The following is a 20,214-nucleotide window of genomic DNA, read 5'->3' as shown; positions in this document are numbered from 1 at the left end:
GCATTAAATTTGGAAGGTGCAGCAGCCTGTGTGGTGACTGGCATGAATCCAGTACTTGTTCACAGCGTCATGCTGTTGTAGGAGAGGGGTCAGGTGCCTTGGGCGGTTTACTATGTAGAACTGTGCAGTCTTCAGGATAATGCTTCCGGTAAATGTTTTGGACTTCTGCTTCTTGTACAGGCATTCCAGCGTAATTGTGAAAAAGCTGTTGAGTCTGTCATACTGAATTATGTGGATTCATCTCTTAAGTTGTACATTAGTAGTACTACTGCAGTAGAGAACAGCCTCTGCAGGATACCCTCTCCCAGACCCCTCAAAAGAAACCTTATTTCCCGTTTCCAGAAAAGTAGAGGTGCATTGGTATCTATCAGATATGTTAGTCCTTTTCTGATTGTTTTTTATTTGCACTTGTTCCTTTTACATAGCTACAAAAACACTAAGCAAATGGCAAGTTGAGACTAAATCAAAACCATTCACCTTCTAGTGAGACTTAAGTCTGGAGAATTGGTTCCTTGAACTTTGAGTAGCAAGGGCTTTCTTCACTTGCCAGGGACGGGCATGTTCTTCTATGTTGAAAAACTGGAGCACTTCCTTGATTCTTCTAGTACCTATTGCTGACCTTGCCTTGATACTGAATACCTTGGGGAAGTTATGAAAGTCTGACTCTTATTTTTAACTATTTTTTTCTACCTTGCTACTGCTTCTAGGAGCATTTCAAGTAAAACTGGGCCTGTTCAGGCCTTCCATCTTCATAAACAGATGTATTTTTGCACAGGCTCCTTCAGTGTTTTTTTTTTGGTTTTTTTTTTTTGGTAATACTGTAAACTTTTCACCATTCCTGACAATTAGTTTACAGCCTCCCTGCAGGGGATGAGCTATTCGGAAACTAGGTAATATATAATAAAGACATCTCAACCCAAATGGATAGTGAGGTGAAGGTTAATAATGATATTTCATTCAGGAAAACAGCAGTGGATTGGGAGTGATACTGTGTTTGAGTGTGTTAATGCTTTCCAGGCTCTCTGCTCCCTCTTGGTGACCTTGCTTTGATGCTTGAGGTCTGAAGTTGCACTTACCACAGTAATTGATTGCTTGCTAGTAGCCAGAATGATTAATGTCAGATTCATCTGTGTATGTTGGAGAAAGGGACTTGAGAAGTGACTTGTAATGTGCTGAACGTGATTGATGTGTTCTGTGACATCCTTGGTAATGCTTGTTCTTGCAGATGCTGCTGATACATTTGCTCGATGCAGTCAGTTGTCTGCTGCTAGATTCACTTCCAGTACCTCCCAGTTAGTGGTTTGCCTTCCCAGTTAATTCTGAGTTTAGACCATAATTAGTAGACTGAAAATGTTTGCTTTCTCTATTGAATGGCTATTCCAGCTGTTCTAATAACATTCCAGTGTCACCTGCTGTATCTGTCCACAGAGCCCCAGGTGCGTTCATGAAAGGTTATGGAATTAATCAAGTCAGAGAAAGTGTTTAGTACTTGATAGAATTTCTGCTTTATTGTCAGCAGATTCTGTACCATTCTATAAGAGACAATAAAAATAACATTCTTAAACAGAATGTGACCAACAGTTGTCAAAGAATTTTTTTCTGGACTTTGATGCAAAGTTCTTAATGTTAGTCAGCAAGATAATCGGATAGAGGTGATGATGAATGTATCGGATAGGTAAACACCAAGAAGAAGGAAAGAGTAAGTGAAATTTTCCCACAGCACACTGTTTCATTAAATAATTACACAACCTTGATCAAGATACAGTCCAACATAAATATCTTAAGCTGTTCAAAAATCAGAAATGCAGCTAAAATATTGGGGTTCTGAAGGATGTGTAAACTGAGCCTTCTCATGTGGGGCTTCTAGAGTGTACATTTTAAAATGCTTTTCTTACAATGCATAGGATTGAGTTACTCATCCATTCTATAAAAAGAGAGGGAACACAAGCAGAAGGAAATGGGACATGCATTTTTGAAGACTGTTTCTGCCTTTCTCTTTGTTTATGTGTCAAATGAATTTTCATGAAATAACAATTCCTGTAGTTGTGGTCTTAACAGATACTAAATATTGCAAGAATTGTGATGAACTGTGGCAGCTGAGTTTTGCATTTAGATTTTAAAATAGCATGTATATAAAGAAGCTGTATAATTTTGAAATTTAATGTGCTGTGTAGTGAATGGCAAAGTAGAAGAACCAGCTGTTGACAGGGAATTCAGAATGGTGAACTTCTCATTGATAGTTACGTGGGAGACGCTCTTCAGTTTCAGATTTGAATTGCTCCTTGGTGCTCTTTGAATGCTAGACTGTTTAGTGTATTGTTTTGGCAGTATGTCCTGGTGCTTAACTGGAGCGTGTCAGCAGTTTTGGCACTAGACTGCTAGGGAAAAGACTTCATGTAGCTGGATCATTTCAAAGCTTCAGTGTTTACGCAGTCATTCCACTTTTGATATGAATCGGGTTCCGTGAATGGAGTACTGTTCAAGTTTTCAAGTTCCTGGAATGCATTGAATAAAAATACCTAATTTTGGTGTAAATATTGAGTGTTGTATTCTTGCTTCTGTATTATAAAGTCAGCAATTTCTTAAGTGTTAATGAACTTTTGAGAGAAAGAAGTCTGCCAGAATTCAGATCCTACCAGCCAAGTAGGGATTATTTTTTTTTTTTCCCTTGAGAACTTTGTGCAAAAGCACACATTATCCAATTAACCTCTAATGTTTTAACTTCTAAGAAAATGGACTTCATTTTGACTTTAAATTTATATTGCTTAGATAGTGTAGCTGTGTAGATGCTTTGTCATGACTGTTACAAAGATTTTCAATTTCAATCCCACTTTGATTGTTTTATCTGGGGAAAAAATGTGCACTGGGAAAACACTACATCTCTCAAGTGCTCTTTGAAGTATTCGTTGCTGTTTAAAACAAAAACACTTCTACAGAGTGATTTGTGTGGTCACTTTTGTAGCTTACATAGCTAGTACCAGTAGTGTGAAGAATTCGGGAAGAATATGAAAATATTCTTCACTGATTTGGGGTTAGGAGTCATTGATTTGGGGTGGGGGGGAAGAGGCAAAAACGAGAAAAAATCCATGATCATTTCTATAAATTGACAGCACAGACTTCAGATTTTTTTTGAAATCATACCTTTTATAAGGAAAATTGCCCAAATGATTTTGCATAAACTGTTCCCTGTAATTAAGATCAAAGCTTTTTGGTGGGTTGAGGGTAATGGTATATATTGTGTCCATTTTTAAGAAAATCTGATTCTTGATTCTTTTTTTTTTTTTTTTATGGCATTCTCTATTCAGCACTAAACAAATTATTACTCAAAATTTATGTGGCAACTCAGTAGTTGAGATAATTTGGTATCATTATGATTTTATAGACTAAATGTATTCTGATAAGAACTTTAATGTTTTTCAAGATATATATATATATATATATATATAAAAAACCTCTTGCATGTATACTCATTAACATTTAAAAAATATTATTCCAGCTGTGTTGGGGTAGAGGAGCACCATGCTGTTGACATTGATCTATACCATTGTCCCAACTGTGCAATTCTCCATGGGCCTTCTCTAAGTAAGTATGGGTTACTCAGATTTTATTTTACTCTTTCAGTCTGTTCTCTATCCATGTACAATTGAAAAAAGACTGTTCAACAGAACAATCAAGATGGGTTTGATTATTTAGAAGTTACTTGTTCTACATGACTAACTCTGAGCTGATAAAAAGACCCCCACAAAACAGATAAACCATCCTGAAAGGTTCCTTGATCTGGAGGTGCAGAGAGAATAAAATACAAACCACTGCTATAGATTACAGAAAGCAAAGTTTACAGAGCTAGAAGAAAACAATGTGCAATTGGCAGAGAGAAAAAGAATGAAAAGTAGGGTATCATTGTTTAAAAAAAGTGTTGTTTTGGTTTCCCTTGAAGACCACGTAATGATTTATAGTCAGCAATGACTTAAGATCTAGTATCTTTTCAAAGCTGAATTTACCATTTAGAAATCAGTTTAAAACCATTGTACCCTCAGCGGTAGTCTTGTGGAGTTTGAACAAAGTGATAAAGCATCACTTATTGATGGAATTGATGTATGTTGCGTGATACATATCTTACACAGTATGTGACTTCAGGATTATTAGGTACTTTCAGGTTAGAAGCTAAAAGGTAAGTTAATTGTTTTATGTGCTTGTAGTGTTTAGTATTCCAGTGTAATTTTCAGTTAAAAATCTTCATGTCTCTCCTGTAAATCAGAATAACAAGTAACAACCCTTTCTTTCCCCACCTTTCTGCCTCTTGTTCCCTATGGTATAGAGGGACTAGGAGGAGTAGAAGGGGGATCGTATCAGACTTGCAAACTAATAAACTAGTAAATGTAAACCTGTTTTTTCTGTTCATTTGGGAGAACTATTATTTTTCACTGTGATGCCTGTGAATAATCTTTCTTACAGTGCAGAGGCTACTAGCTCTAATGTAAGCTGTGTCTCACCTGCAGCAATTTGACAGTGAGATAAAAGTGATTTTCATGTTGGAAGTCTTTTTAAAAAGACAAGAATCTGTGGTAAAAATTATCCTTATTACTTCATATTGCCTTAGGTAAGTAGATATCTAGATTTAGTCAGTGGTTCAGACATGTCACTTACAACCTAAGCATAAGGTGATACATTGAAATATGTCTTCACCTGGAATTTTATTAACTGTTCTTAGCTAAGCTGTCAGAATCAAATTATGAGAGTTTGTGGTTTGGGCTGTATTTGCTTTAGTGTTTGGAGAGACTGATAATGTGTTATGACTTCAGCTGTTGCAGCAACACTCTACAATGCTCAAATCATGTGAAATTATGTAAGTAAGTAAAAAAGAAACCAAACCCAAACATTTTTATTTACAGCTTCTAAAATCTCTTTTTTAAAGGAGTTTTGAAAGAGAAAAAATTAATCTGTTTGATTGAGGAGGTCAAGTATAGCTATGATTTCAGTAGATGCTGTACTATATAATCCCATCTAACCAAACAACATAGTGCAAAAAAGATTACTAAAAATATACAAGAAACACATACTTCATACTATTAAGTGTATGGTTACTTTTAATATTCTACAAAATTAATGATGTAAAAGTTCCAATAATGAAAAGAAAGCTACTGCGTAGTTAAGTGTAAAGGTCAAATTAACCAATCAATTTTTTCTTGTATTTCAAACAAAAAGAATTCCTCATCTTGATTTGTAAGAGCAACAATTTTACAAGACCTTTAGTAAGCAGCTATGTGTATAAAATGCTAAGCAATTAGTCCTAAATTATAATAATAAGAGCAATTTCAAAAAACAGTAATACACTGTGGAATTTTCTTAGCTTATTTGATTTAGAGTCTTCATATTCTATTTTGGTGTCAGGTCTGTCACGAGACTCTAGAATCCAGAGCTTTAAGGAAGTGCAAGGTGCAGTAAATGTTAACTAGACTGTGATTGTCAGGACGTTACGACTGTTGGACCAGCGTTTGGTCTGAGCTGACAATATGAGATGATGTACCAGGCCATAGAAGTGGTATTCTGTGGTTTTACTGTATGCAAGTGCATTGCTAAGTACTAAGTAAAAGAGTAACTTTAATGTATGATTTTTAAGTGTTAAAAAGGTAGATTTTGTAAGTTGGATCTGTGCTATAAAATCTCATAAGCAGCTGTATCATCTTACAGTTTTAATGAGCTGTTACAATGGCAGTGAATTTATGAGAAATTACTTTGTTGCAAACTAGCATTAGCCACTAATTTCTTGTATCATTATTTATGAGTGAGAAAATAGCTTTGAAAACTTAATAAACCTGGCTTCATTATTTATGATGTTTTACTGTATTTGAGTAGTTGGCTCATTAAGCAGGCTCTTCAGCACTGGTTTGCAGGTTAGCAAATAACTATGAATGTCAATTTATTCTCTTAAGTGTCTTCTAAAGGGTGCATTTTGTCACGTCTGTAGGAAACAGCTTATCAATAGGAACAATTACCTCTTCTGTTTAATGTCTATAAGATGTCAGTTATTCCTATATAATCAACTGGGGTTTTTTGGTGGTGGTTTTTTAATTTTTTTTTCTGGAGAAGCAGCATTTTATTTTTGTTTTTAGAAACTACCTTTTCTCCCTCAAGTCCTTAGCTTCCTGTTACTGTTAGCTGTGTTTTCAGTATTGCTGGTAGTCTTTTAGATTTTGGGTGCAGCATGACTTTGGTAAACTTAAGAATAAGCACTTCCGTAAAGTTACAATTCCTGTTAATACAGTTTCTTTAGCTGGGTGTGTGTTTACACTGCAAACTGTATATGCCTGTAAAACGCCATTTGTGTTGACAAGAAACAGTAGCTTTTCCTTCTCCTGTTGAATTTTTGTTTAATATTAGTGGTTAAGTCATAGATCCGGTCTCAGTAAATGTTCTTGGGACAGCCTTCCAGTAGCAGCTATCTAAAGCTGTGGAGCACTGTTTGGCTTTTTTAGGAAAAACTGAAACGCAACCTAGAACTTCGTACCAAGGCCTGTAGTGACAGGACAAGGGGGAATGGTTTTTAAACTGAAAGAAGGTAAATTTAGATTAGCTATTAGAAGTTCTTCACTATGAGGGTGTTGAGGCACTGGAACAGGTTGTCCAGAGAAGCTGTGGCTGCCTCATCCCTGGCAGTGTTCTATGATTCTATGTGCAGTATTAGTTTTCTTCTTTTCATATCTGTCATTTCTCATGGGGAAATCAACACAACTTTCATGAGAATGTCTAGGGGTCTTTTTTGTTTATTTTTTTTCTTTTTGGTTTTCCTCAGCCCTTTAAGTATAAGGAACTGTTAAAAATGTGGTTTAGTTGCTATTGAACTATCAGTTTAGACTCCCAAAATGATAATAGAACATTAATTGATTTTTCTTTATTAATATGCTGTAACACTGCATTAAAGCTTCAGACCACTTAGATGTTGATTACTTTGGGTTGCAATGCTTGTGTTATATTGTGCTGTGCATAGGGGAGATCACACCTGCCTAAAACCCTTTACTCCCAAAACTGTTATGGAGACACAAGTATGGGGAAGGTGGTTTGGTTTCAAACAGTATATGGTACTGAGTAGTAGTAACACTATTAGACCGTGGACATGGGTATGCTCATATGGCAAGATAGGTCAATGGGGTTAGGTGCTGTTAATTCTGTGGTAATACATAAAATGAAGTCTGTGAATCTTGAAGAGACAAAAAAGTCTGAAGTTTAGAAATAGAACTTTAATTTCCTAGTTTTCTTGCTGACCTTTTAGATTTGGACAGCTTTCAGACTGCTGCTGTTTACTTGTGCTACACTGGAGTCTTAAATTGTGTATAATATGCACTGAGGTTCTGACATAGAAGTATATATATATATATATATGTAAGTATGAAGGAAATCTATATATATAAGTATAAAGGATTACTGTCAGGTGTCCTGAAGACTTAATGTGTTGCAGATAGCTAGAGTGTCCCCTGCATAAACCATGAGGTTTGTTAAAATCATAGTAATGTGATTGAGGCATGTCTGGCTCACTGATGAGATGACTGCTAAGCTGAGCCATATGATTTAACTAATTAAAAGTTTAATCCTTCTGAAATTTGTAGTGAAGAAGAGGAGGAACTGGCACAGACATGACTACACAGAGTTGGATGATGGTTCCAAGCCGGTGCAGGCTGGAACGCGGACCTTCGTTAAACAGCTGCAGGCTCGCTCTTTCCCAAGGTACCAGAGCTTGCTTACATATTTCAGTGAAAAAAAGAGAGATGTGTTGTTGCTGAGCATGTCTTAGAGGAGACAGCTGACATTTTGTCTGCTTCAGAAAAGGAAGGTTGAGGATGAATGACTTCCTCCTCCTTTAGAATTTATACCCTCCCCCCCCCACCCCCCCCAGTCACTCTTTCAGGTGGATACGTTTGCCTTTTCATACGGTAGCTTCCTGTTTTGCACGGGGATATGTTGTCTGTTGGTACTGCTGTATGGTGGTTTGAGAGGATTGGAGGTTTGGGGGTTTTGATTTATTTATTTATTTATTTTTTTAATTGGGGAGTGGTGAGCGTCATAGCATGATTGGTTCCTTTTCTTTTTTGTGCCTGAACTGTCAGAATATTTTCTGTCTATTCTTCCAACTTTTGTTCCAAATAACATAGAACGTTTATGTGACCTGGTAGTCTATCTGTTCTCACTTGCTTTGAAGGAAGGTGGAGAAACATGGATGTATGTTCATCCTGAGTTGTGGTTGGCTATCTTACTGAAACACAATGACTTATAGCTCTTTAAAAGAGGTGGTGGTGGTTGTTGTTACTGAAATATACTTTAATGCTTTATCTGAGAATTCCTTTTCCCTGCCCTCTTAAACTACTGCGTCCTCTTAAACTGCTGTTCTCGGTCTTATAGAAAGACCATGAGTTCCTGGGCTTTGTGTGACAGTAAACATTTCCTTGCTGGTCTACATAGTTTTCTTTGTCTTTCAGTTATATGGTTAATATAACAGGACCACTTCTCTTGGATTCAAATGTAGCCTTTCCCATTTGTTCTCCCCCAAATTATGATATAAATTCTTTTTCTTTCATTAGTACTTGGAGGATGCTTTTTTGCTAGTGTTCCATTATTTCTTTCCACCAGTGCTGATGAAGTAATTTTGAAAATGCATGGAAGCCAGCTGACACAAAGATACTTGGAGAAACATGGGTTTGATGTTCCCATTATGGTTCCTAAATTAGATGGTCTGGGGCTCAGACTTCCTCCACCAACTTTCTCTGTTTTAGATGTGGAACACTATGTAGGTAAGAGCTACTGTGGAATACATACAGATGATTCTGTAAATTTAAAATAAATATTTGCATGATTATAAGAGCTTATTTTAAGGGCACCAAATATATATCTAAATTGAAGACTATCAGAGACTAAAGACATGTGAGTTAATTTTGCTTTTTTTGTTTCTTTGTTTTCTTTTTTCTTGTGTGGTAGATGTGAGAGTACAGTCTTTTCAGCTGTTAACCATGTTAATTTTCATGCAAGCTAAACATGGTTTTCTCCTCTGCTTCATGTTGTGAAGTATAGTGACTTTTAAGATTGTTCTCTTTGTGGGAATTGAATGAACCACTCTTGTGATAATCAATAAAGTTCAATCATTGGTTAGGATATTGCAAAACTTTGATGTTTTGGGCTCAGTACATTTCTGAATTAAATCTACCTTCCTGGAAAATTTCCTGCCTTGGCTTCGCTTAGCAGGAGAGCTAGAGCTTCCCAAGGACTATTTCTTCCTTATCAGCTCTCTTGACAGTCTGATTGTTTCAACCTCATGTAAGTGTGCAGTACAGAGAAATAGAGACTGAGCCAACTGCAGGGTGACAGTGATTTCCTGTAACATATAGTACAGTTGAGAAGTTTGTATATGGCCTTGTCTGTGTTCTTGTGATAATCTAAATTTGTGAGTTGAAAGTATGTTTTCATGTCTATCAACATTTTACAGTGACACCAGAATATAGAAAGTATGTAGTATATGGAAAGTTGTTATGTTTATGATGCTTATAAAAAGTAATGTGTTCTGCTTTAAAATGTTACTGTAGTTTTGGCACTTTGGAATACTGCCTCTTCAGATTCAGAGAAACTTGGTAGTTTCATTCTCATTATGGATATTTTGACCTGCCAGGTTCTCCAGTTTAGGGAAGAATGTTGGAATGCCACAGGTTTACCTTTCTATCACTGAAATAAAAAATAAGAAAACTGAATAAATGTTATTCCAACTGGAATTCAGTGAGTTAGTATCACCTTGCAATTTTGAAGTTATTATATTAATAATGTACATCTAGATACATTCCAGCATTCCAAAAGTAATTGTAAAATTTGACTGTTGTACAGCTAAATGGACGTAAACAATTGCTGTAATGATGTTGTTGGCTTTCTCTTGAGTAAAGTGGCTTCTTGCTTGTGTAGCTCTACAGATGTATCACTTCAAAATACATAGCACTTAAACCAGTTCTTGTCTTCAGAAATGAAGCACAGTCACGGCAATTACTTAGTGAAATTACTGTGTGCTTAAAAGTTATGCATCAGTTATAAGGATGGTGGGGGCGGGTTGTAGAATGTTTGCAAAGGAGTACCTGCATAGTTTTCAACATTAATGACATTAATCATGGCGCAAGTTTAGTTCAGTTTGCTAAGAATTACAAACTGTGAACAGAAGGATTTATTTTTGTAAATAATTCTCAATAGTCCTTGTGCTAAATATTCAAGTGCTGTGGTGATGATTAATAGGAAGAGTGAGGAATAGCTCTGCCTTGGTAACTTTCTCTACACTCGTCTTTCCAATGCAGCCACAAACCCAAGTTTTTAAAGCAGCTGCAGTCATTCTATACTGCTCTTTCTTCTAGCCGCTGGAAAGAGGACTTACTTTTAGAGTGTTTTTCGTTCTGTCCTTAGCTGATTATAGCAATTAAAGTTAGGCCTGATAAGAAGTTGGTTTATACTGATCTGCCTGTTCTAAGAGAATACTGGTAGTGGAGGTTTTGTGCAGAAATGTTTTGAAAAAGGCTGGAAAAAAAGTTGAATTTCTCTTAAACACCTTAATTGGCTGTGTTTATCGGTGATAGGTTTAAGAAAGTCATCCTATTTTTCACAGGTGGTGACAAAGTGATAGATGTAATAGATGTAGCAAGACAAGCAGACAGTAAAATGAAGCTCCATAATTATATTAAGTATTTCACAAATCCTGACCGGCCAAAAGTATTGAATGTGATCAGCCTGGAATTCTCGGACACAAAGTGAGTATCAACTTCAATTCCTTGAACACAGGAAATGGTTTTCACTAAGCTGAGCAGTATGTGTAGTAATATAATGTCTGTAGTGGGAAAGATAGGAGGCTGCATATTTTATGTAGATACCCATTATGATGTAATGTGAGAATGAAACACTTAATAAGTAATAATTTTGTAGGAAACAAATTTAAAGCTGCCATTTTAAAAGAGGTATGATTATTCTTGGTTATATTGATGGTTCTTTTTTGTTTTGTTTTGTTCTCTTTAAAAGGATGTCTGAATTAGTGGAGGTACCCGATATTGCCAGAAAGCTTTCATGGGTGGAAAATTATTGGCCAGATGATTCTGTCTTCCCTAAGCCCTTTGTTCAGAAGTATTGCCTGATGGGTGTCCAGGACAGCTATACTGATTTTCATATCGATTTTGGAGGAACATCAGTTTGGTACCATGTTCTCTGGGTATGAAAGCTTCTTGCTTTATTACTATGTGAAACAATATTCTTTAAGTGTGAAGCCTTCTGCCATGGCATTATCTCCTGTATGAAATCTTGTGCTTAAAAAGCCAGGGGAGGAGCTTTAAAGTGGATTACTAATTGTTGGTGTTGCATTTTTATGCTGCTGGTGACTTCTAGACTGTTGACTGATCATTTTAGTAGACTGGTAGGTGAATAGTGGAGCTTTGGTACAAAGAAATTAATTGGATAAAAACTGTTGCCATATTCAACTGTTCATTCTTCTTACAAACTTTCACCCCACCATCATAGAAGAGACAAAGTGGTTTCATCTCACATTTTGTCATTTGGCATGTGTGCACAGATCCAGAAATTGTTTATAAAAGCTGGAATCTTTCATGTGCCAATGAAAAGCTTTGGTTGTTTTGTTTGCAGGTTTTACATCATAAGATACCAACTGGGGGTAGTGTTTTATTGACTTGGCTTTTGGTGGGTTACAGTTCTGAAACACCAAGGCTTGAAAACCCTGATGTTCTGTGATGGAAATATGTCTTACCTATCATTTAGATCAATCTGTTACTTAATTAGGAAATACATAGAGGTTGTAGTTATGCCTTCAGGAGGACATGCATTTATTTATTTGACATTTCTGTTAATAGGGTGAGAAGATATTCTATTTGATTAAGCCCACTGATGAAAATTTGGCTCTCTATGAGTCTTGGAGTTCATCTGTCACCCAGAGTGAAGTATATTTTGGGGACAAGGTTGACAAATGTTACAAATGTGTTGTGAAGCAAGGACACACTTTATTTGTTCCAACAGGTAAGATGTTACCCTTATTTCTAGGACTTTGCATGTTTAATCACCAGGAATTGAGGGTATCCTGAAATGATTGCATTGTTAACAATTGGTTTCTCCTAAAATTTTGGATAAGAGAATAATAAAAAATTCAGGAATTCAGATTTTCAAAGCAAGTATTAGCTTTTTAGATTGCCTGACAGTAGTAACAGTTGTCAGGGAAAGAAAAAATGCTTATTACCCAATTATAAGACAACAAATGAAAGCTGAAGTTGGATATCATGAAAACAGTTCCAATTCATAGGACACACATTGTTCACCATTTGATGGGTGTCCAGACTGAAATCTTATCCTAATTTTTATTACAATTTTATTTTTACAGCTTTTGAATACTGTAAGAGCTACTAGGTGAAATTATTACTAAAACATCACATAAACTGCTGTAGGCTAGAGAATTAAAAATAAAAGATGGGTGGGTTTTTTTGGGTGGGGTTTTCTTTTCTGTCAGCAGGAAATCTAAACTGTGGTTGGAGCCTGTGAAGACTCTGAATCAAAATGGAAGTATCCCTAAATAAAACTGAAAAAATATATAATTGGATTTCATGTGTTAATTCCTTCTAGTGAAAATAAAAGGGTATTTGTAAATACAGGTTTTGAAACTGTAGTGTTCATAAATTCATTTCAGCAGCTTTCTTTAAAAATGAGGCAGAGGTATGGTCTTCTTGGATTTTATTTACCGGTTCTTATAGCCATCACCTAATAGTATCTAATAAATTACAGGACATTTTTAAGAAAAAAGAAATACCAAAACAATATAACTTTTTTATTTACAAAACCCCCACAGAACAATCCTCCAAACAAAACACATCACTTCTACCCCACCCAAACTCCCAAATACCATGAACTTAGAAGTCGAGTAAATCAAACCAGATTTTGCTAACAAACTGAGTGCCAGCTAACTTTTTATATTTTCATGTATCCAGTCTGTCCATATAAATACCTTTTAATTATTATTAAAGATTTGTACTGGGTACTACCATCCTTTTTGAGGAGAAGAAGCTTTAAATATATGGAGAAGGAAAATGATGCATGTTTCTACTTCTGTAATAAGCCTTGAAGATCATGTTCAATACCTTATTCTGTTGTGGACTTTGTAGACAGACGTTTTTCTCATAGCTCTCTACCTGTGAGGTTTAGTGTTTACTGTTCTAGCTTATGGCTTCTGCAGAATAAATACTACATGGTGAGAAGCTATATATGCACTTCACGTTCCTGAACACCAGACCTTTTTTAAAACCATATGTTTTTGGCAAGAGATGACATCGATTTTCCATTCATCTAAGTGTAAAGTTGTACGTCTGTGAACAAAGAATGCAAAATTACAGAATGAAGAACTTCACTGTGGTGTGTAGATCTTTGAAAATAGTTACTGCTTCCCAAGTAATCAGCTGAATCTGAGCTGTCACTATAATGTTGCCAAAAAGGAAAGTATCACAAAATGATAGTTTCTAATGTATACTTGAATTTGTGTGTGTATACACATAAAATGGTACTTTTAAATGTAAATGTGTGTAGACATGTGTGTATGTGTATACACACATACATATTCATATGATGGAGTACAGTATAAGAACCAAAGACTTCTAGTAGGTTTCAAGATTAGGTGTTTAAAAATGGGAAATTCTGTAAGACTGATTAAAGGCTTTAAAAAATACACCCTGATCTCTACTGAAAAATCACTTTTACTGTTCCTGCTTGCACTGATGCTAGTGGGTGTCATAATTATTTTATAATCACTGAAATATGTTTGGAGTGGTCTTATGATTTAAAATCAGTCTTGCATGTAGATGCATAGCACCTACTGTGAGGCTCTTGAGAGTTATTTAAATACTACTCAGGATACTCTGTGTAGTCTACACCGAATTTTCTTGCATTGTTACATGGAACTTGATCAAACTACAGCATAAAATAGCAAGTAGGAATGAAGAAAAATTGAATCATTTGGTTGATACAGGCATGCCATAAAAATCATTGGTGTTAATGTAACAGTGATGAGGCTTTGTTATCAGTTTTATCAGTGTCTGGGGAGATGTGTGCTTAAAGGATTGAAACACATATATTCCCTTGGAGAGTCAGAGGTATTAATCTACTGTGATGATGATGATAAGAGTGAAAAACTGAAACCATATTAGCAAATGCAAAATGCAGCTGGTAATACAAGGCAGTCTTCACTACACTGCATTTCTCAAAGAACAGAAGTAAAACCAAACAATGTATAATAGTAATTAAAAAAATCCAAACCCTCAGGTTGCACCCATCATTGTATTCTACATTCTCTCATGTGCCATTCTGTAACTCATTTCCTTCCCAGGCTTCATAGTAAACATGTTGCTTAATCAGCATAGTTGCTAGGTTTCAGGTCTTTTTACATATGGTGCCACAACAATTGCAGCTAGTTGTTCATAACTGAATTGGGGCATGGATGTAATGGTAGCTTGCAATATATAGTTGCTTGTGATTTGTGCTGATATTGACACAAGTTGAGGAGCTTCCTGTGTTTGTACATCTCGGCTACACTCAGTCAAACCATTAAGTAATCTGCAACTGTATGACCAATTTATCTTTTGTAAAAAAGATCATATGTATGTATGCATGCGAAATCAGAAAAAATCTTGAAAGAAGAAACTCTAGTTTATTTACATTAAAGCTGCACAGTATAAATTTTTAAAATAACTATTTTTAACCAGGAAGCTAATATATGTTCTTTTGTGTACTTGAAATAATCCAGTAGTAATCAGCTAGATTGGTAGCATAATGTTTGCCACACTTTGCCATGTTCAACTGTAGAGTTCATAGGGGCAGTATTTCAACTACATGACAAATTTATATAGTCTGAGTGCCTAGACTGGGTTTTAAACTGATCATAGTATCACTGGAATTAGGATGACTGTATTTAGAATAATTTATGGAACCACATCTGAATTCCTATATGAGAAACTCAGTATTGCTAGATTACTTGATGTCGAGCAAACGGCTCAGTTACTGTAAACAATGTGTAAATATTTAAAGAAATATAATTTTATAGTTTTGTGAGTGTATCTTTTGTTCAGTATAACTTAACTCTTCTGACTTGCTTATTTTTGTTGATTGGAGGGAAAACTGGGGGAGAATTTTTACTTTAAAAAAAAAATCACTGGCAACCTTGCATTCCAGTGAAAAATGTCTTAACACTTTCAGAAAACCACAGTTCTACTAGAGTTCTGAAACTTGGAATATAAATTGTATTCTGTGCTATAAGTAAATTTTAATAGAAGTTTTGCCCCTTTTTTTTTTTTTTTGTTCCCAGGTACAGTGTTTTTTACTTATATATGTATTTAAAGACAGTCTTAAAATAATTTATATGTATGCATTAAGTTTCAGAATCTCTCATTACAGGCTGGATTCATGCTGTGCTCACGTCTCAGGATTGTATGGCTTTTGGAGGAAACTTTTTGCACAACCTCAACATTGGCATGCAGCTCAGGTTAGTCTCAGCTCTTCCTATGCCTTTTTCTCAGTAAGTAAGGTACTCTTTTAATAGATATTTTTCTTCATGCTTTTAACCAGGATAAGATTGGTACAGGCTCTCAAGCAGACAATAGTGACATTTTCAGTTAGAATGTATCAAGCACATTCTCTTTTTTAACTTTTGCAAAGTTTGTTTCAAAATCAGAATGAAGGGTATGAAAGAATGTAAGCAAATAAAAGAATAAAGAAAAAAACTCTACTCTGGAAATTAATGTGAGTAAAACAAAACTGAGCAAGGCCACGTGTCTGACATTGAAGTTGAAATGAGCCTACTCAAGTCAGCATTGCTCTGGGGGCAGCTGTACATTTAGATTTTGTCCAGGATATGGAGCTATCTTCTAAACATATTGTTTTTATTTATTACAGTGGAATCCTGATAAAATTCCATCTGTTAAAAGATCACACATTGGGTTTGTATCCTAGCTTTGTGAAGTCCAAATTTATTCTTAGAAGTGCCGCAGTCAAACTTGATAAGGTCAGAGCCTGGATGAGACCAGAGTTCAATCTTGTCTGTGGTCTTGTTGAGATTTAACTACAAGTTCCTGTGTAATGTACTCTAGGTTACCCTGCTCTTGCAGGGGGGTTGGACTGGATGATCTTTTGAGGTCCCTTCCAACCCTTGGGATTCTGTGATATGGTACTTGACTTCTTTCATTTATCACAGCCATGGTTATTTTATTTTAGACATTGTGTCAGTTTGAATGATTATATAGTTGGATAATGAATTTGATAACTAGAAAATGTTCATGTTTTGTCCTATTTCTACTTATTCAGGTGTTATGAAATGGAGAAGAGGCTGAAAACCCCTGATCTTTTCAAATTTCCTTTCTTTGAAGCCATCTGTTGGTTTGTGGCCAAAAACTTACTGGAAACATTGAAAGGTAAGGTAATCTTTGTTTTATTTCAAAAGATAGACATGTATCTGCTTTGATTTTGATTTTTATTTTTTTTTTCTCTTTGCCGATAACGGTGAAGATCATACTGCTGCCATGTGAACAGAGGAAACTTTGAAACTTCTTAGGCTGGAAAACCAGACTTGATTTTTTTTTTTAAAGTCACTTATTTTAGATCCAACAGTTCTTGGTTCTAGCTAATGATCTTTCTGAAAACTACTTCGGTGATCAAAGGTTTCTAGGCTAACTTGCGCTGTGCAGAAGTCTTAGTGTGCTTGGTGATGCTTGTAACTAACACTTTGCAGCACGCTGCTGGAACCTTTGAACTATTTTATTAGTGTTTGCTGTCCGATCCTGATGATGTATCTGGTCAGTGAAAATATTCTAGGTTATCAAGACTGAGTATCTGAGATCCCAGCGCAGTGCAGTTATGCTACCAGCCAAACAGGATTAATTTGCCATTATTTGAAATGACCTCGTTAAAGAAGATAAACTCCAATGACATCAGTTTTTCACTCAGGCTGCTTCTGTAATAATTTAAGATTTTTGAGTCCCCTTTGATAGCCTCATTCTTTCAGCAGAGAACTCTCTAAATGATCCCACTAATTTATATTTGTGGGTTTCTTCTTGGTGGCTTTGCAGCTGAATGAAGAGGTTTTCTTGCACTTCTACAATTTCTTTGACCTTTTCAGTCAAACTACTTGTTGTCTTGTCCTTTGTAGTGAAGAGTATCTGTGAGGGCTTTTGTAGGAAAGGTGCATCAGTTCTTATGAGCTGTGTTAAATCATTGATATGAGTGTTTATCAATAGACATCTCAACAACCTCTTGTTCTTGACAGTTGCTGGTTCTTTCCAAACTTCCTCTTCTAGTCCTGTAACTCCTGTATCTGTACCTGTGTATGATTCAGCTTGAGAGAGTGTCTGTCTGATTTCACCTTCTTTTCATCAAATGTCTTGCCCTCTGCCTGCTCTATTTAATCTTAATAAACATCATATTCCTAATTATATAATTCAAAGGAGATAAATTAGTTCAGTGAGGAGCCTGCTAAATTCAGCTTCTGCTTTGAAAGGGAGCAGAATCTCATGTAATCTTTTTTTTAAATACGATAATAGTCACAGTTACTGAAAATTATTTATTCTCCTTTCAGCAGATGAAGGCATTGAACAATGCTTGTTTCCTAAATAAGCATTTGAAGTTTCTGGATGAGCCTAAAGCAACTTAGAAATCTTACCAAATAGAACAAACTTGCTGAAAAATCTTACTTAAAAAGAATAAAAAAAAGGAATATTTTCTTGCTTTGGTTGGTCACATTCCTATATATTTAAAATCTGCAAACTTGTCAGAAGACATGGGAGCTGTATTCCTGCTGGAAAAGCAGTGGGATAGATGTTTCTGTATCATCCAGCTAGTTATGAGTCATGTCCTGTATCCATCCCTACTTCTTCCATCTCCTCTTTTTATCCCATGACTTCTTGAGTACGTAGACTGTGAGCCTTTTGTGACTTGTGTCTTAGGAATGAAATTTATTCTCATGTTATTTTTAATCTATGGATTAGAAGGTATTTTGTTGCAGAACAATGCTGTGATCTATAAAACTACCATAAAGAACAATAATAGAGGTTTCCATGGCTAGAGTGAAGATTATGTTGGGTTTGGCATCAAGACTCCTGTGAATTAGGTGTTTGCTGGTCAGAATCCATAGTTTTATTAAAAAGGGATGATACGCGTTTGGTTGTGAAAGGTAGTGGTGGTGACCAACTTGTAAAATGTTGAGCGCGTGGTTGTTAGCAGTACTTTATGTGAAATTCAGGTCAGTAAGCAAGGTCAGTACAATGTATCTTTTTGATTCTTTTTATAAAATTATAACAGGGTCATAAACACTGTGATTTTGTCTTTCATTGGCAAAAAGTGTTTTATATTTTAAGCGTGGTAGCTTTTGCCTAAACTATTTTTCTTTATAGTTCTTGGGGCTTCAGAATAGGTAACTTCGTCCGTCTGATACTTGGTAATTTTCTTTACTCTGAAGTCATGCAGTCTCTTCTATGGCAGCTAAAAAAGTCCAGCCTGTGATGCTGCATCGTATCTTCAAAACTATCAACTGAGTAAGCTAGTGGGCAGGAAGACTTCTACTGCAGCTCAGTGCCTGACACTCTTCCTCCAGTAGGAGGCATCTCTGAGGGAAGAACAGCCGTTTAGTAACAGAACTTCCTTTTTTCTGCCAGTGGACAAATACAATACCCATCAGAATAGTGTTTTATTAGTGTATTCTTCTAAGGGAATAAAATGAGCCCAGTAGTTCTAATGTTAGTCTACTTGCTGGTGACAAGTGGAAATACTTGCTAGGAACATGGAGAGAGGTTGCTAATCTCCTTTTGACTGTCTATGGAGAATTGGTCTTTTCTCTTCTCTTTCCCCCCTGAAGGAAAAGAGAAAATTGAGAAGGAATTGTAATCACTTGGGAGCAACAGCTTTCTTAAGAGCAGCTTCTGTAGCAGGGTGGTTTCCACCCCACCATAGCCCTCCGGCTTTGATTTTGGAAGGAAAAATGATGTAAACTGTGTGAGGGAGAACTGTGATAGTTGGAAGGGTGACAAAAAATGGGGAGTGGAAGTGTGCTAGTGTGAACCATTTGCTCTACGTATGGGAATGAGCAATAGGAATTCTAATTTCGAGATACATCCCACATCCTTCTGGTCCCCTTTGACTAAAATATTTCTGAATGAAATAGAAGTGATTTCTTCAAATATGTTTTCTCTTGTTCTGTATTTCAGATCTGTTTTGTTTTAGTTGACCTTTAGTATGTTGTACACTATCCTTAATTTTAATGAAAAAATTAAAAAAGATTTTTTTTTTTATGTAGAATGACTTTAGGGTTGGGTGTCTTTTGTTGCTGTTGCTACAATATGCACACAAATACAGGATGTGATGCTTTTCTTGCATAATATTTCCTTTTTTTTTGTGCTGTTGTATAATGGGAACTTCATTGGCTGAAGGGTAGGTATCATTCTATTGTTTTAGCTGTTAATGTGTTTCTAAATAGTTATCTGTATCCTTTTTAGAACTGAGGGAAGATGGTTTCCAGCCTCCAAGCTATTTAGTGCAAGGAGTGAAGGCTTTACTTACTGCTTTAAAATTATGGATGAAGAAAGAAGTAAGTATAAGTGATTTTGTTTGTTAATTTGGTGAGCTCTCTTCTGATTTGCAAGTAAGCGAAGGTCTGTGCCCTTTCAAAGTTGAGGATTGTTTTTATCTGTTAATGAGTAATGGAGGACTCTGGAGAGCATGTACTGCTGCTCTGGGGAAGAATCATCATGATAACTTTATATTCTGTGATGCTAACAAAGTCTTTTTTTAGGCCAATTAATAAGCTTTTGTGTTGTAGCTGATAGAAGGTTGCTTCACCTCGGGATGGGAGAAGAATGCTAGATGATAAGCTGATACAGTGTGTGGCTTTTTCTTTAACAAATCGGTTTATGTAGTTGATTCATTCTAGTCAGAGGCAATGAATGCCCTGATATTTAGCATTTTCCATTCATGTCAGTGCTTTGGAGAGCACACTTCAGGTACACCTCTTTCGCTGAAGAGTCAGTTTACATTCAGATGAGTTTGACTTCAGTTGAATACTGTCGCTGGTGAACATTGGCTGACCCTAATAAAATCATTGGTATGTTCTCTCTGGTGGCTTTGCTGGTGCTCTGCTCTCCAGAAAAGCTTATTTGTTTTGACACAGCACTGGATCTGGCCTAG

At 35.9% G+C, this 20,214-nt stretch overlaps 1 protein-coding gene across 5 annotated transcripts in view; it reads left to right on the top strand.

The window, feature by feature from the left end:
- Positions 1-20,214, top strand: part of KDM7A (lysine demethylase 7A) — a 66,936-nt gene that overhangs the window by 22,415 nt on the left and 24,307 nt on the right. For 3 of the 5 annotated variants that reach the window (XM_080638731.1, XM_080638730.1, XM_080638729.1), the window contains exons 2-10: positions 3,497-3,582; positions 7,605-7,722; positions 8,623-8,783; positions 10,622-10,763; positions 11,029-11,215; positions 11,868-12,030; positions 15,442-15,529; positions 16,348-16,454; positions 19,527-19,618. In XM_080638731.1, coding sequence (XP_080494857.1) covers positions 3,497-3,582; positions 7,605-7,722; positions 8,623-8,783; positions 10,622-10,763; positions 11,029-11,215; positions 11,868-12,030; positions 15,442-15,529; positions 16,348-16,454; positions 19,527-19,618 — 1,144 coding nt within the window. Of the gene's footprint in view, positions 1-3,496; positions 3,583-7,581; positions 7,723-8,622; positions 8,784-10,621; positions 10,764-11,028; positions 11,216-11,867; positions 12,031-15,441; positions 15,530-16,347; positions 16,455-19,526; positions 19,619-20,214 lie in introns of all 5 variants that reach the window. The other 2 variants (XM_080638732.1, XM_080638733.1) reach the window with 2 other exon arrangements.

Source organism: Psittacula echo (genome assembly GCF_963264785.1).
Source record: "Psittacula echo genome assembly, chromosome: 1".
NCBI classification, from domain to species: domain Eukaryota; kingdom Metazoa; phylum Chordata; class Aves; order Psittaciformes; family Psittacidae; genus Psittacula; species Psittacula echo.
Note: the sequence above shows the minus strand (reverse complement) of the source record. Positions and strands in the feature narration are given on the sequence as shown.